Raw genomic sequence first — 14,103 nt, 5'->3', positions numbered from 1 at the left:
GTTAGATTTTGAAATAATTAATTATTTTAATTATTATTAAATTAAATTAATTATTTTACTTATATTTAATATTCCATCAAAAGAATATTAATATTTTTAATGAAAAACAAAAGAAATAATTTTGGAAAACATAAAATAATGAATCACAAAATTGAGATAGAAGCGTTACATGATTAGCCACTACAAAGATAACTAACTAGCTATCCATTGGCGAGTCTTGAACAAATACAAAAGGATCCAAAATAAGATTTATTTCTTTTCTTGGGGGGAGAGTGACATTAATAAAATCAGTGATCCCGATTTATTTTTTTTCTTTTTTCAGGGTACCTAAAGTAGTGGTGGAGAAATTGGTGCGGGTGCAGCGTAGGTTCCTGTGGGGAGGAGGTTTAGATCAAAATAAGATTGCATGGGTGTCGTGGAAGTCAATTTGTTTACCAAAAGAGGAAGGCGGCTTGGGCATTAAGGATATTAATCAGTTTAATCTCGCATTACTTGGAAAATGGTTGTGGAATCTCATGCAGAATAAAGGAGAATTATGGGCTAGAGTTCTTGAATCCAAATATGGAGGATGGAGGGGTTTATTCGAAGTAGACAGAGTGGGGGCTGAATCAGTTTGGTGGGGAGATCTAAAAAGGGCTCTAATTCAATCTCAACAGGGTCAGATTCTTCAGAAAGGCATGAAGTGGAAGGTTGGCAACGGTGATAAATTTAAATTCTAGGAGGATAGGTGGATTTGTGGAGAGGAATCATTGGCTGAAAAATTTCTCAAACTATACTCAATTTCCCTTCAGCAGCAACAGCTCATACAACAGATGGGAAGCCACAAGGATAGTGGCTGGGAATGGAACTTTACATGGAGAAGACCGCTGTTTGATAGTGAAATTGATAGGGCAGTCAACTTCCTAACTGAGGTCCAACACAAGGTTATTCGGCAACAAGATTTTGATGGATAGGAGTGGCTTGGAGATCCAACTGGTCAATATTCAGCTCATACTGCCTATAGTATGCTTGGGGAAGGATTAGAAGCTGGAACACTGGATGAGTGTTATTCAAAATTATGGAGCATAAAGGTCCCAAGCAAAGTAATTGTCTTTGTGTGGAGGCTACTCAGGGATAGATTACCTACAAGGCTAAATTTACAGCGGAGACAAGTGCAGCTCACTGACATCTCATGCCCTTTTTGCATAATCAAAGAGGAGGATGCAGCTCATCTATTCCTACACTGTAGCAAAATCCAGCCTCTTTGGTGGGAAACTATGTCTTGGCCGAATTTAAAAGGTGCTATCCCCCTCACCCCTAAACAACACTTCCAGCAGTTTATCGATATTCAAGTGGATGGTGCTCGACTCAAGAGATGGCAATGCTGGTGGATGGCACTAATGTGGTCTATTTGGAAGCTAAGGAATTCCATAGTCTTTTCTAATGCAGCTTTCAATGCTAATAAATTGTTTGAAGATGCAACATTCATTCTCTGGACTTGACTTAGAAACTTTGAGAAGGATTTCTCTATTCACTTTAACCAATGATCTAGTAGCATTAGATAAGGGTTTTATTTTCAGTAGGGGATAGATCGTTGTGGGATATTAAATGTCATTTCATTTTTGCACGCATAAAAAGGTTCTCTCTCAGAATGTATAGGTTTGATCGTGGAACCTTTTGTATGGTGGCTTCTATTTTGTATTTAGTACCTCTGGTACTCCAAGTTATATATATATATATATATAATATTATCTTTGCTGAGAAAAAAATAAAATACAAAAGGATCCCACCTAGAACACCCCAATCATGCCAATTCAACAACATTACTAAGACTCTATTACTAGCTATTCTCATTAACCAAACCATAAGGTTATCCAGATAATTCACACCCTTTATTTTTATTTATTATTCACATTTATTATATTAAAGAGAAACGATGGAATTGACGTTACACAAGAAATGAGAGATTTACTTTAGTACCTTCGGCAAGACACATTGGATAGTTTTCATTATATCTGTAAACTATTTTGTACATTATATATATTTAAAATCATAAATAAAAATAACCGGTGAATAAAAATTAAAAAAGGTGATTTAAAAGTCCTTTTTCTCATAAAAAAAAGTGTAAAAGTCCAAATTTCGAACCAAACATAGATAGAAAGGCAAGAAATTAAAAAATAAAAATAAAAAAATTGCCAAAACTGAGAGACCAAAACCCAGGTGAAGGTCCTTTCTTTCTTTCCTTCTCCGTGCTCGCTGGGCACATCATAACATTCATTCAAGAGCGTGAAAGATTTTCGAATTCCGTTTGAAGTCTCAGTCTGCGTCTAAACTCAATTCATTCATTCATCGCTTCCTCGATCTCCACCGTCTGATCAATTCTCCCCTGATTCTTTGGTCAAACCCAAAATTAATTTTTAATGCAACTAATAATTCACTTCAACGATTGCCCCGTCGCATGATCACACTTTCTTTCATCGCTTTTCGCTTCTGGGTTTTCTGCTTCTTCTCCTGGGTCGTTTTTTTTTTATAAATAAAAAATTGATTTTTTTTACGCCAATATTTTTTGTGTGGTTGGGTTGAAGTGATGCTGGACTTCAGGGAAGGTTCCAGAGTGAAGGGGTTACTTTTCGGGTTCTGGGGTTTGGGATTTTGGGGTTAATTTTGTGGTGTTCGAGATGGAAGCCAATACTGAGTTCGAGGAAGGAGAGGCTTTCTTCTGTTATAAGGATGATGATGACGACAACATTGACCTTGATTCTCTCTCTTACATTGTAAGGGTTTACTTCAAATCATAAACAAGTTCAATGCTTATCTAGTTTGGTTTCTCTACACTGATTTTGCACGCAAATAGGACAAACAAATGAAATCATTTAGTACCATAATGAATTTTCAATTCATCAATGTGTTTTGTTCCTGGGAGAATACAGGGAATTGAGCAGTTGTTGAATTTTTTTATGATTAAACAAACTTATCTTTCGGTATTGGAAAAGAAATTCAGCACTATAATCGAAAGAGATTTTGAAACATAATAATAGTATGTATTGGGAACTGACAAACAAAGGTAATCAATCCTAGAAAACTGCTAATGCATACTATGAATCAATTATGTTTGCCTTAGGGATGCTGTAGATGCTTTTGAGTGTGTTTGTTTCTCCATTTATTTAAATCCCAATTTAACTCCAATCAATGGTTTTGAATCTCTCACATTGAGGGGCATTGGAAAGTGGGATAACAAAAAAGCACACTTTTTTGCAGCACTATCTACTATCTGTCACATCCAATCTCCCACCATTGATAACTACATGCTGCATCAGTTTGTACTTGTGATGCAAGTTCATCTTTTTGCTGTTTCTCAGATTGTTGATGGTATGCTAATTTGCATTTACAGTTTGGTCTGGGGGAAGACTATTACCTGCCAATTGAATGATATAAATAGTGATAACTGTTGAATTCTTGTTGCTGGGCTTCATGATGCCTGTTGTGATGTTGCTTCGTTCCTAGTGATATTTTTTAACTGATGCAATTTTTGCTTTAGTCATTGTCCTCTTGATTAAATTTCATCTTCAAAACAATAGGACTAATAACTTGCTTCCTGTTTTATTCAAGGATGAGAGGATTCAGCATGCTCTGGGTCATTTTCGAAAGGAATTTGAAGAAGGTATCTCTGCTGACCGTTTGGGTAAGTGACATAATAGAAATCATATCTTGTAATGAGAAATGAAAGATCTGCCTCTGCACTCGCAAAAGTAATATTATTGGATGATATGAATGTTTTTCAGGTGCAAAATTTGGTGACTATGGCTCCTTTTTACCTACCTGTGAACGCTCTCCTCCTTTGCGATCTTGTCCAAAGACTCCACAAAAACACAGTAGTTCCCCAAAATCTCCTAGCAATCTCCACATGGTGGTATATCAAAATTTATTACTTTTTATTTGCTTTTTTGTCCATTGGATGGGAAAATAATGTGTTAGCTTGGAAGAAATATGGTTTTCTTGAGCATTGTCGGTTATGTTTTAATACAGGCTGCATTTCAGAACTCAAAAGCACCTCCAAATATACCACCTTCTATGAGGCTTGGAACTGCTTCCTATAAAGCTCCTCCATTTCGTAATATAAGAGTACCTTCAGCGGATAACTCAGTAAAGAACACAGATATTTCCTCCAATGAAGTAATAGAGAAGTTCACTTTGAAAGACTGTGCAAATAAGTCAGAAAATTTGACTGACCAAAGAACACTGAAGTTGCGAATCAAAGTGAAATCAGATATCTTAGCAAAAAAGAAGGCAGTGATTTACAGTGGTCTTGGACTCGATGACTCTCCATCTTCATCAATGGAGAACAGCCATGAGGAAAGTGAAGATATGCCACATGTATCTCAAGAAACCCCTGAAGAATCTCCAACTAGCATTGTTCAGGTAGATGATGTGTTCTATATCTATGAACCCATTATTCTCATAGCTTAAGCTGTCAAGTGAAAGTACACGAATGGTTTTGGTTGTGTTTAGGTAAACAACTTAATTTAACATTTATTGAATAAGTTCTATGGTTCTAAATTGCGGTTTCGTTGTGATCCTTGACATTGCGAGAAATTGTGGGAAAATGCAGCTGATGCAGCCAGTCGTAATTGTGGTTGCTATGCACTTGTGGTGAGTTGAAAAATCTTTATGTTGCGGACTGCAATTTAGAACCAAGATAAGTGCCTATCATATAAATGCTTACGTATAAGTTGTCTCTATAATCAAAGAGGAAATAGGGTAAAATTGAGATAAGTTGAAAACAACTTATAGACATATCGTAAACTATTTACAAAAGTTTTTCCAAACACTTGCACAAGTGCTTATGACATAAGATAAGTTCAAATAAACTGGAAATAAACTTCCAAATTCACCCTTTATATCTGATTCAACCAAGTGCTTAAGGCATAAGATAAGTTCAAATAAACTGGAAATAAACTCTTCCAGATTCATCCTTTATCTAATTCAGCCACTCATGCAAGAGCCCTTTGAGCTTGAAGCATGGATAAGCATAGGTCTATCTTTTCTTGTGTGCTGAAACTTAACTTTTATTCAAAAGAATCAAGGCAACAAGGATTGAACTCTAGACTACATGGTCACAGAAGCTCTGATACCATGTCATGAACCAACTGCCCTAAAAACTTAAACAGTTGGGTGAAAGTACATGAATTGTTTTATATATAACAATATTTTTCTTTAATTTTGATAATGTTTGATGCTACAGGTTATGATTTCTTTCACTATCCCTGGAGGTGTGCTAATATCACCTCTACATGACAGTCTCCTCTACTTGATAAGAAAGGAAAAAGCTCATGGAAACATCAAACCCATGTATTCTCTTAATGGTCATCAAGAACATTATTCCATGTCTACTGATGAATCAGATTCTTTTGTGGGGGATGGACATTTGTTGAAGAAAAGGAAGGTGACAGTGGTGGACCAAAGTGACAAGCAGCATATGAATGGTAACCATTCTGAGAATGATATGACATTGCATACGAAGAAAAAATTAAGAAGTAGAACTCTAAATCGAAAGGACTTTCTATCTAATGACCTGAGATGCACTCCACTGTCAAGTTCAATTTGTGATGCTGGTGAAACAGATGAAGTCACTGTTAAGGCTTTTGAAGTATCCAAGGAGGTTGATAAAGATGGTGTGAAATGTAGAATGGTTTCCACTGAAGCAGTGAAGGAGGATACACTAGAGTCAATATCTGGTCAGGATTTTGACAAGATTGAGAAGCAAAATACAGGGAGTAGCTTTATGCAAAAAGTTTTAGAGCATAAAACGGAAATTTTTCAGAATAATAATTCAACTGATCCTAAGATTAATAGCAAGTGTAATGCATTTGCAATTTCAAAAAGGATCAAGTGTGATACAATGAAATGTAAGGTGGATCAAGATACTCAAAAGTGTGAAACTAATCAGGAAGGAAAGGTAAAATCTGAAAGCAAGAATGAGTCAAAAGGTGAAAGGAGTCCTGGAAAAGTTATGACTGATGCTGAAAAAGATAGCATTGGTACTAGTAATAATGCAATGGTAAATGATAGAAAGAGTACTGGCATTGGTGTTACTTCTTCGAAAAGTAAAATGCATAAAATAAAGTCAATGAAGGATAATAAGGTCACAGATTGTGACAGAGATTCATTGAAAGGAAAAAAATCACAACGGAAAGTTGATCGAATAAATCCAACTGATAGGCCTACCCTTAATAAGGCTACAGTAAATTCTATCCTTGATCATGTTTATAAGAGTGCATATATAGTAAAGGAAAGACCAAGTGGCAATAAAGTTGTTAATCAGTTGTCAGCTGGGCCATGTGTAAAAGATGCACCAGGTGCATTTTCTATTGCTGAAAATAAACCAACTTCTGAGATTGTTCCGTCATCAGCAGCAGCAACACCTCAAGTTATTGAAGAAGATTGGGTATGCTGTGACAGTTGCCAGAAATGGCGACTTCTACCTATGGGTTTAAAGCCTGAGCAGCTTCCAGAGAAATGGTTGTGTAGCATGCTATATTGGCTGTAAGTTGATTACTCTCATCTTAGGTTCATTTATGAGCATATTTTTCTAGTTAAAACTTAGTTTATTTTGTATTATAACCAGAATTGAGCAGTATCTAGAGTGATATACAAATTATAATACATTTTTACCTTTCTTCTAATTATGATACATTTGGTCTTTGCTATATATATTATTAGACTTTCAATATTCTTCTGAAATTGTTGTTAGGCCTGGAATGAATCGGTGTAACATCAGCGAGGAAGAGACAACGAAAACACTTTATGCTTCTTATCAAATGCCGATTTTTGTGGGTCAAAATAACATGCAAAACTGTGCCACTGGACCTGAAACTGAAGTGAGATCTGTTGATGCTCTGCAACTTGGCCTGAATCACAAAAAGTCCAGTTCTGATGTAATGCTTGATCGAGGAAAGAAGAAACATGGTATTAATGAAAAGGCAAGGTCAGTAATCAATAATGACATTGGGCCTGCAGACTCAAACCGTATGAAGAAATCTATTTCTAAACATTCGAGCAGGTTGAACAATTTGATAGAAGAAAAAAACACACCTAAGGTGAAAGAAAAGCAAATGAATGGAGGTATCTCATTCACTTCATGGTTGATATATCATGTTGCTTCATATTTATTTTTATGGCACAGTAAATATTTATAGTTATTTTTTTAATAGAATATGTCAATGTTGTCAAATGTGTGCAGGTGACAGAAATCATTTTAGATTGAAACATAAGATGGAGGATAATCAACATGGATCTGGAACTGCTAAGAAATCTAAGACTGAAGATGTTTACTATGCTGATAAACAACTGAATCCTAGCATGGAATTTAAGAAGGTTGGTCTAAACTCAAGAAATGGTTTACCAACAAAGGCTAGTGGGAAAAATATGGGGAAATATGATGATTATTGTTGGTCTGATGATCTGGAGGACAAGTTGGTAGTTCCGGTGAAGAAAGGAGACTGGGCACAGTTTTCATCAGATGATGGTTCATTGGATGCTACAAACAGCAGCAAAATTGGTTCAATTAAGAAAAGGAAAATGACTGACTGGCTGGATAGTGAGAAACATAACAAAACATTGTCCTTGGAAGGCGATATGAAATGTGGTAAAGAAGGCAATGTAAATAGGAGGGAGAAGAAGTATATAGTTTTGAATATGGATGCAAAATCAGTAACCGAAAGGGATGATAAATTGGTTAGAGAAAGTGGGGTGAAGCGAGTTTTCTCTTCAGACAGCAGGGATGAAATGGCTATTGGAACAGAGGTGAAAAGTGTTAATAAGGTCCAGCAGCCAAGAAAGCACAAAAAAAATGTTGCTTCTTACCAAGCTTTGGATTGTTTTGATCAATTGGGTAAGGATTTAGGCTCTGGAGAACTTTCATTGACAGCAACTTCAAGCTCTTCTAAGGTTTCAGGGTCTCATAAAGCTAGAACTAACCTTGAAGATGTCAGAGGCTCACCTGTAGAATCTGTTACCTCATCACCTTTGTGGACCTCCAACATGGACAAGCGTATTTTGGCAGCAGGGGACACATCAGAAAAAGATGATGCAAGAAAACGTGGTCTTTCAAAAAGTTTGGATAATAGGGAGGGGAAGTTATCAGTAAAAATGAAGGAGAGAATTTCATATGACATACATCCTGCACATGGTAATTGTGGCAGTGGTTCACATCTTGAGGAGAAAATGAACAAGAGTAATAAGGAAAATGCACTTTCTTGGCAGAAATCTGGTAAGGTTACATCATTGCGGGTTAAGGAAAAGGACAGAATTTCTGGTTCGGAGGTTATTAGGGATAAGATGAAGGTTTCAGCTTCAGATAATGATTTTTACAAAAATGATGTGAGTTATGAGTCAAGAGTTGATCCTAATCATCATGCTTCTGGTACTGAGACAAGAAATGATGTTAAGAACAGTTCTCTGAAGTCTAATCACAAGATTGTCGACCCTAGTAAGAAAAATTCTTCAAGACATTGGTCAAATGAAGCTGGAAAACAAACTGTGCAAAAACAAAATGAGATTGGGAATCCAGTTCTGAAAGTGGATGCTACACGTAGCACTAATAGAAAGATTATCTCCCAGCAGAACCTGATTCAGAACTTTGTGGAAGAAAACATAGCTAATCAAGTATGCACTGGATCAAGAGATGGGAAAGCCAAAGTGATCGCATCTTCCGAGGATAAAGTGAAAAGGGAAACATTATATGTGGGTTCTAGAACTGCACCTGAGTCACAAAAGGGAGATATGTCTAATGGGCACCCAGTTCACGCTTCTGGCAATGATGTTCCCAAGTTTGCGAGAAATCCAATTGATGTTTGTTGCAAGGTTGGAGTTAATTGCAGTTCAGAAAGTTTCATACCTGATGGACAACTCAGTGAGTCAGGTCCTGTGACAACAAATTCTAGCCAAACTGCCTCTAGCATTCTGGAAGAAGCCACAAAGCTAAAAGATTCTGCAGATCATTATAAGGTTACTTGATTATTTAAAGCTTTTACTTCACCTCTGTTTGTTTAATGTAGAATCTTTCTTTTTCTAACCTATGGTTTAATTCTGACTGTAGAATTCTGGGTTTGAGTTTGAAAGTAATGAGACTTATTTTAAAGCTGCCTTGAAGTTTCTACATGGAGCATCACTTCTAGAAAGTTCTCACAGTGAGAGTAGCAAGCATGGAGAGACAAGTCAAATGCAAATATATGCTACTACTGCTAAACTTTTTGAGTAAGGAAAATTTGGAAGATATGTGTAAATTTGTTACTTTTATGATCTCTGATTTATAATGTTTTCAGTCAAAGTACATTTTGAGTTAAAAAAAAGGTTTGGGAATGTTCAGTAAATTGGAAATTTCAAACTTTCTTTTGGAGACTACAAATATGTATGGTAGCAACTAAATATAATAAAGGGAATAATTAAACTCTTTCTACTAAGGTTTTTTTTTTAAAAATAAATAAAACTTCTCCTTGGCCTTAATTTTTGTAATGGATATCTCTCCTCTTCCTTTGGAGTGTTCCCACTTTTTTTGGGGGGTGATTGTGCTTTGAGGTTAATGGGGATTAAGAGGACAATAGGAGCCATGAATTATAGTGCTGCCATAACTCAATGCTGCTTTAAACTGTGAGTCTTTGTCTGTTTTTGGAATTACTTAACCCAACTTGTTTGCTTGTCTGTAACCTAAGCACAAGTTTGGATCTGGTGGGATCTTGTATGTCAATTTTGTGATACAAAGTCCAAAAACTATCTTCAATAGTTCAATTACACTCCTTCAACCATTATATTCAATTAAAACCCGTCAACTTTGTCATCAGTGCTTTCCTACTTCCTAGCATAATTAACTTTCTGTGTTTCACTGCTGCTTTGTGCTGTTAAAAACATACTTTTCATATGTTAAAATTCTTTTTATAAAATAGTGCCATCATATTACCCTAGAATTTTGATGGACTGTGTTTTTCTTGATCTATTTGCTTTAGCTTCCCTTTAATCATAAACTTCCATAAAATGTATTCCAGATCCTGCGCCCATAAATATGAAAAATGCCAAGAAATGGCTGCAGCTGCTTTGGCATATAAATGCATGGAGGTGGTATACATGAGACTGGTTTACTGTAAACATTCTAGCATAAACAGGGATCGGCATGAGTTGCAATTAACTCTACAAATGGTTTCTCAAGGTAATTGAATACAGTTTAGACTTTAGATATAAGTGTATTTCTTCAGGCTTGTTGAGTATTGGGAAAAAACCCAAGTCCCACATTGGCTAGACATAGTACCAAGATATAGTATATAAGTGAGGGGCAACCCTTACCCTATAAGCTAGCTTTTGGGGTCTAGTTAGGCTCAAATCCACATTCTAAGATGGTATCAGAGCCTATCCTAGATCCATTAACGGGTCACCTACCATATTATCCACGCACCAAGCCCAAAGTGCTAGGCGTGAAGGGGTGTATTGGGAAAAACCCAGGTCCCAAATCAGCTAGAGACAAGGCAAAGATAGAATATATATATATAAGTGGGGAGGGAGGGGGGGGAGGGGCAACCCTCACCCCATGAGCTAACTTTTGGGGTTGAGTTAGGTCCAAACCCACATTCTAAGATTGAGCATTGTTGTATGTTGGTGTTTCACTGCTTTTTTACTCCATTCTTTAGGTGAATCTCCTTCGTCTTCTGCATCTGATATTGATAATTTAAATAACCTGGCGGTAGTGGATAAGGTTACTATGACAAGGGGTTCTAATACTCATGTTGCTAACAATCAAGTCATATCTGCTCAGAATCGCCCAAATATTGTCAGGCTTCTGGACTTTGTAAGTTTTAATTTCTTGACAAGCCTCATGTTTCATTTGGAAATTTTATCTGGGTGCCTTGACCCTGGAGTACCACAGAACTATTTTTGGGGATTTAGTGGTTTAATGATTCAACGTAATAGTAGGAAATTGGTTCTGTATTGGACTACCAGATAGAATGAGAAAAGTCCATATGGATGGAAGCTGGTCTTTCTACACTAAATAGGAAGTTCAGATTTTCCCCTTAAAATCAGTTTTTATTGCAAGCAAAATCTTGGCTCAAACCTGTAATCCCTTGAAAGCACAATTAGTGGTTATATAAAGATCATATGGTAATTCAACTGTCATATTGGCTATTGTCACTATGCACATTTTAATGCAACGCATGTTATAGTTTTTGTCAGAGGTAAAATGTCAAGCTTATAGTATCGTTTATTCCTTTTGTTCTTCCTGCTTCTCCTTAAATAATAAGTTTAGCTTATGTAGTTATTAAATTTGCCATAATAATTTATTTAATGAAAAAGTCACTATGGGTAAAAGTCAGCATGTGATTTTGCAGACTCAAGACATAAATCTTGCAATGGAGGCTTCTAGAAAATGCAAGAGCACTTACAGGGCTGCTAATTTGAACATGGAAGGGGCACGGAATAGGAATGATTGCATAACTTCTATTAGGAAGGTTGTTGATTTCAGCTTCCAAGATGTAGATGAGCTTGTACATCTGGTTTTGACTGCAATGAAAGCAATTACTCGTGCTGGCCTTGGTGGTGTTAGAGATTAACTTAATACTCTATATAATATAATGTTTTTTTGGGTTTCTCTTCTCTACTGAGAAGGTATCCTTAAAGGAAGTGGCTTAAGGATATCTACCTATGCTGGCACCTGGAAACCTGCAAAGAGGGCAGGTCTCCCACAATATGTTATACCCTTATGTACATGTGTACAAAATGAGCTTATTAGCAAATTTTGGAATGTATTTTTAATTGCTCAGGTTCTTATTTGTGAATAGGAGCACAATTCTCTCACCCTTAAATTTTATGGGTTAGATTGTTAGAAAGAGGGAAGTGATTCCTTCTTGTTAAGTAACTGAGGATGGATATAATGTAATTGTTCTGTGCTACATTCTTTGCTCCACGGATTTGGAGCCCCAGAAAAGAAGAAAATAAAATCTGGAATGTTAGTCAACCAGTTTTGAGGGCTTTGGATACTGATATAGTCATAACAAGTTTTAAAGAAATATTTTTTTGTTATCATATTGAAGTTATGAATGATTAGAAATCCTTGCAGAAAGGTTTTTATTGCGTGTCTAATTGATGCAAACCCATATATTGGTCCTGCTAGCTTTTGGAGTTAAAGTGTTCAGATATACAGGTACTTAGTCATAATTGTTAAACCTGTTCTTTGTTCTACGCTCGTCATCTAACTTCCTACATCAGTTTAGCAGATTTACTGTTTATTATTTGGATCTGGTTAACTGTACAAGATGAATAATCAGCAATGTCAGTTGACTTTGATATACCTTGTGAGGAATTTATGCTGGTTTTGAGTTCTATGCTTGACCAAGGTTTGCAGTTTTTTATATTTGATTTCTGCGAGAATTTATTTTATGTGTTTCCTTTTCTATTGGTAATTTGGGAGGAATTATTTCATCTGAAATTTGTTAATATTTGTAATTATCCTGGACGACAGTTCCTATCGTCTCTTTTGGCACAAACTGCAAGGAAGCCTTAAGGACACATTGAGATAGTGATTCAATGGGTAATTCTGGTATTAGCTGTTAAAATCATATAAGGTTCTGGGTATATTGATATCTCAATTATGCTTCTTTACAGTCACTTGCACATACTGAAACATTGAGAATTTGAGACTCAGTAAGTTAGTATCGTAAGCCCAGGAAGAGCTATATGTTTTTCATTCAGGGTTCGGTATGTGCTTTTCATTTTTCAAATATTGGTTCAGTATTTTTCATTTTCCTTTCATGTTTGAATATTTTATTGCTGTGGGATAAGATTTTTGTTGTTGTTGTTGTTTGAATATTTTGGTCCTACATTTTAGTGTAATAACAGTAAACCTGTCTACGTGCTCTAACATATTGGCAGATATATAAAAGTTCCTTTCTCGAGTTATGTGCTATGTGATAATACAATTATGCAGAGACTGGACTGTGATACACTCAATTTGATTTCTTTCAAGCAGCCCCAAACCAACAAATTATGTTTTGGACTATGATGGTATGAAACACTACATGTTTGCCCCTCCTTTTGATTTAATGATGGTATCCCTCCTAACAAGTGTTTTTCCACAGGTTCAAACCCTTGACATAACACAGGGTCCTCACTATTGAACTCAATTGCATATTACATCAAGGAAAAGTAAAGGGTGTGTAGCTCACAGTATGTGAGCTATACCAAATGCATATTACAATATAATTTGTACACTCTTAAAAAGTATGATTTTGGTTCATATATATTTACCAAATTTTGGTTTTGGTCTCTAAAATTTGAGTTTTGGCTTGTGCATTTTTTTTTTATATAAATTGAGCACTTTTGATCCTTCCCATTATCATAGATCCATTAAATGCTGACTTCGTCACTTGATGGTGAGTTGGGAATTTGGATCTATGATAATGGTAGTGACCAGAATTGCTTACTTTTGAAAAACAAAGCACTCAAATCAAAACTCAAATTATAGACCAAAACTAAAAGTTTGGTTTAACGACTGAAAACATATGCAAGCCAATTGTATATTTCAATTAGCTTAATGCTCCATCTGTAACATGCACCATGTTTGCCATGAATCTCTCAGCTTTTGATTTATATCTGACAGCATTTTTGGTTTTGTTAGGTGCATTGCAAATAGAATATGCCTTGTGTTAAAGAAACTCTCAAGCATATAACTGACAACAGTGGTTTTATAAGGTGCGTCTTGAGCTTGTGTTGACTGCTCTTCTCGTGGAGATCAAAGTTGGGTCTACAAAGCCTTTTCTTCTTCATTCTTTCATAATTCCGTTCTCTTATTTATATTATTATTATTATTATTATTATTATTATTATTATTATTATTATTATTATTTATTTCAATAAATTTGTCTATTGAGTATTCACCAAGATATTTGTTCAGCTTACATGTGCACTTTATATATTAAAATTTATTATTTAATTTTACTGACGCCTGATGGACACATAATTGATTAAACACAACATTATCAATTTCCTACACAAATCCGCTGTTGCCGTTTCCCACCAGGTTCCGATCCCTTGGCGACATGCACCCGGAGGATCATGGGCTAATTGAAAATTTGAAGAGAGGTG

The 14,103-nt window shown here is 35.8% G+C and overlaps 1 protein-coding gene across 5 annotated transcripts; it reads left to right on the top strand.

Annotated features, from left to right (window-relative positions):
* Positions 1-1,901: 1,901 nt before the first annotated feature.
* Positions 1,902-13,786, top strand: LOC100810441 (cysteine-tryptophan domain-containing zinc finger protein 3). Of its 5 annotated transcripts, XR_005892408.1 has the most exons (13): positions 1,906-2,753; positions 3,589-3,661; positions 3,762-3,889; positions 4,006-4,398; positions 5,222-6,522; positions 6,731-7,101; positions 7,220-8,985; positions 9,077-9,234; positions 10,020-10,180; positions 10,656-10,813; positions 11,352-13,023; positions 13,098-13,185; positions 13,637-13,786. XR_005892408.1 is itself a non-coding variant. In XM_006583970.4 (11 exons), exons 1-11 carry the CDS (start codon positions 2,658-2,660, stop codon positions 11,571-11,573), a joined length of 4,827 nt encoding a protein of 1,608 aa, XP_006584033.1. In that variant the 5' UTR covers positions 1,906-2,657; the 3' UTR covers positions 11,574-13,786. The 5 variants fall into 5 exon arrangements, 2 of the variants coding, with proteins under 2 accessions (XP_006584036.1, XP_006584033.1); XR_005892406.1 differs by having other exon boundaries at positions 13,098-13,786; XR_005892407.1 differs by having other exon boundaries at positions 11,352-13,185.
* The last annotated feature ends 317 nt before the right edge of the window (positions 13,787-14,103 follow it).

This window comes from Glycine max, chromosome 7 (assembly GCF_000004515.6).
Source record: "Glycine max cultivar Williams 82 chromosome 7, Glycine_max_v4.0, whole genome shotgun sequence".
NCBI lineage: Eukaryota > Viridiplantae > Streptophyta > Magnoliopsida > Fabales > Fabaceae > Glycine > Glycine max.
This window is presented reverse-complemented; position numbering and strand designations above follow the sequence as displayed.

What these genes read in the sequence shown, in the direction of transcription:
- LOC100810441 (XM_006583970.4), top strand. Translation starts at nt 2,658, where the DNA reads ATGGAAGCCAATACTGAGTTCGAGGAAGGAGAGGCTTTCTTCTGTTAT. An exon ending in ATTCTGCAGATCATTATAAG is followed by an intron (nt 8,986 to 9,076) that starts GTTACTTGATTA and finishes TTCTGACTGTAG; the next exon opens with AATTCTGGGTTTGAGTTTGA. An exon ending in TCTACAAATGGTTTCTCAAG is followed by an intron (nt 10,181 to 10,655) that starts GTAATTGAATAC and finishes TCCATTCTTTAG; the next exon opens with GTGAATCTCCTTCGTCTTCT.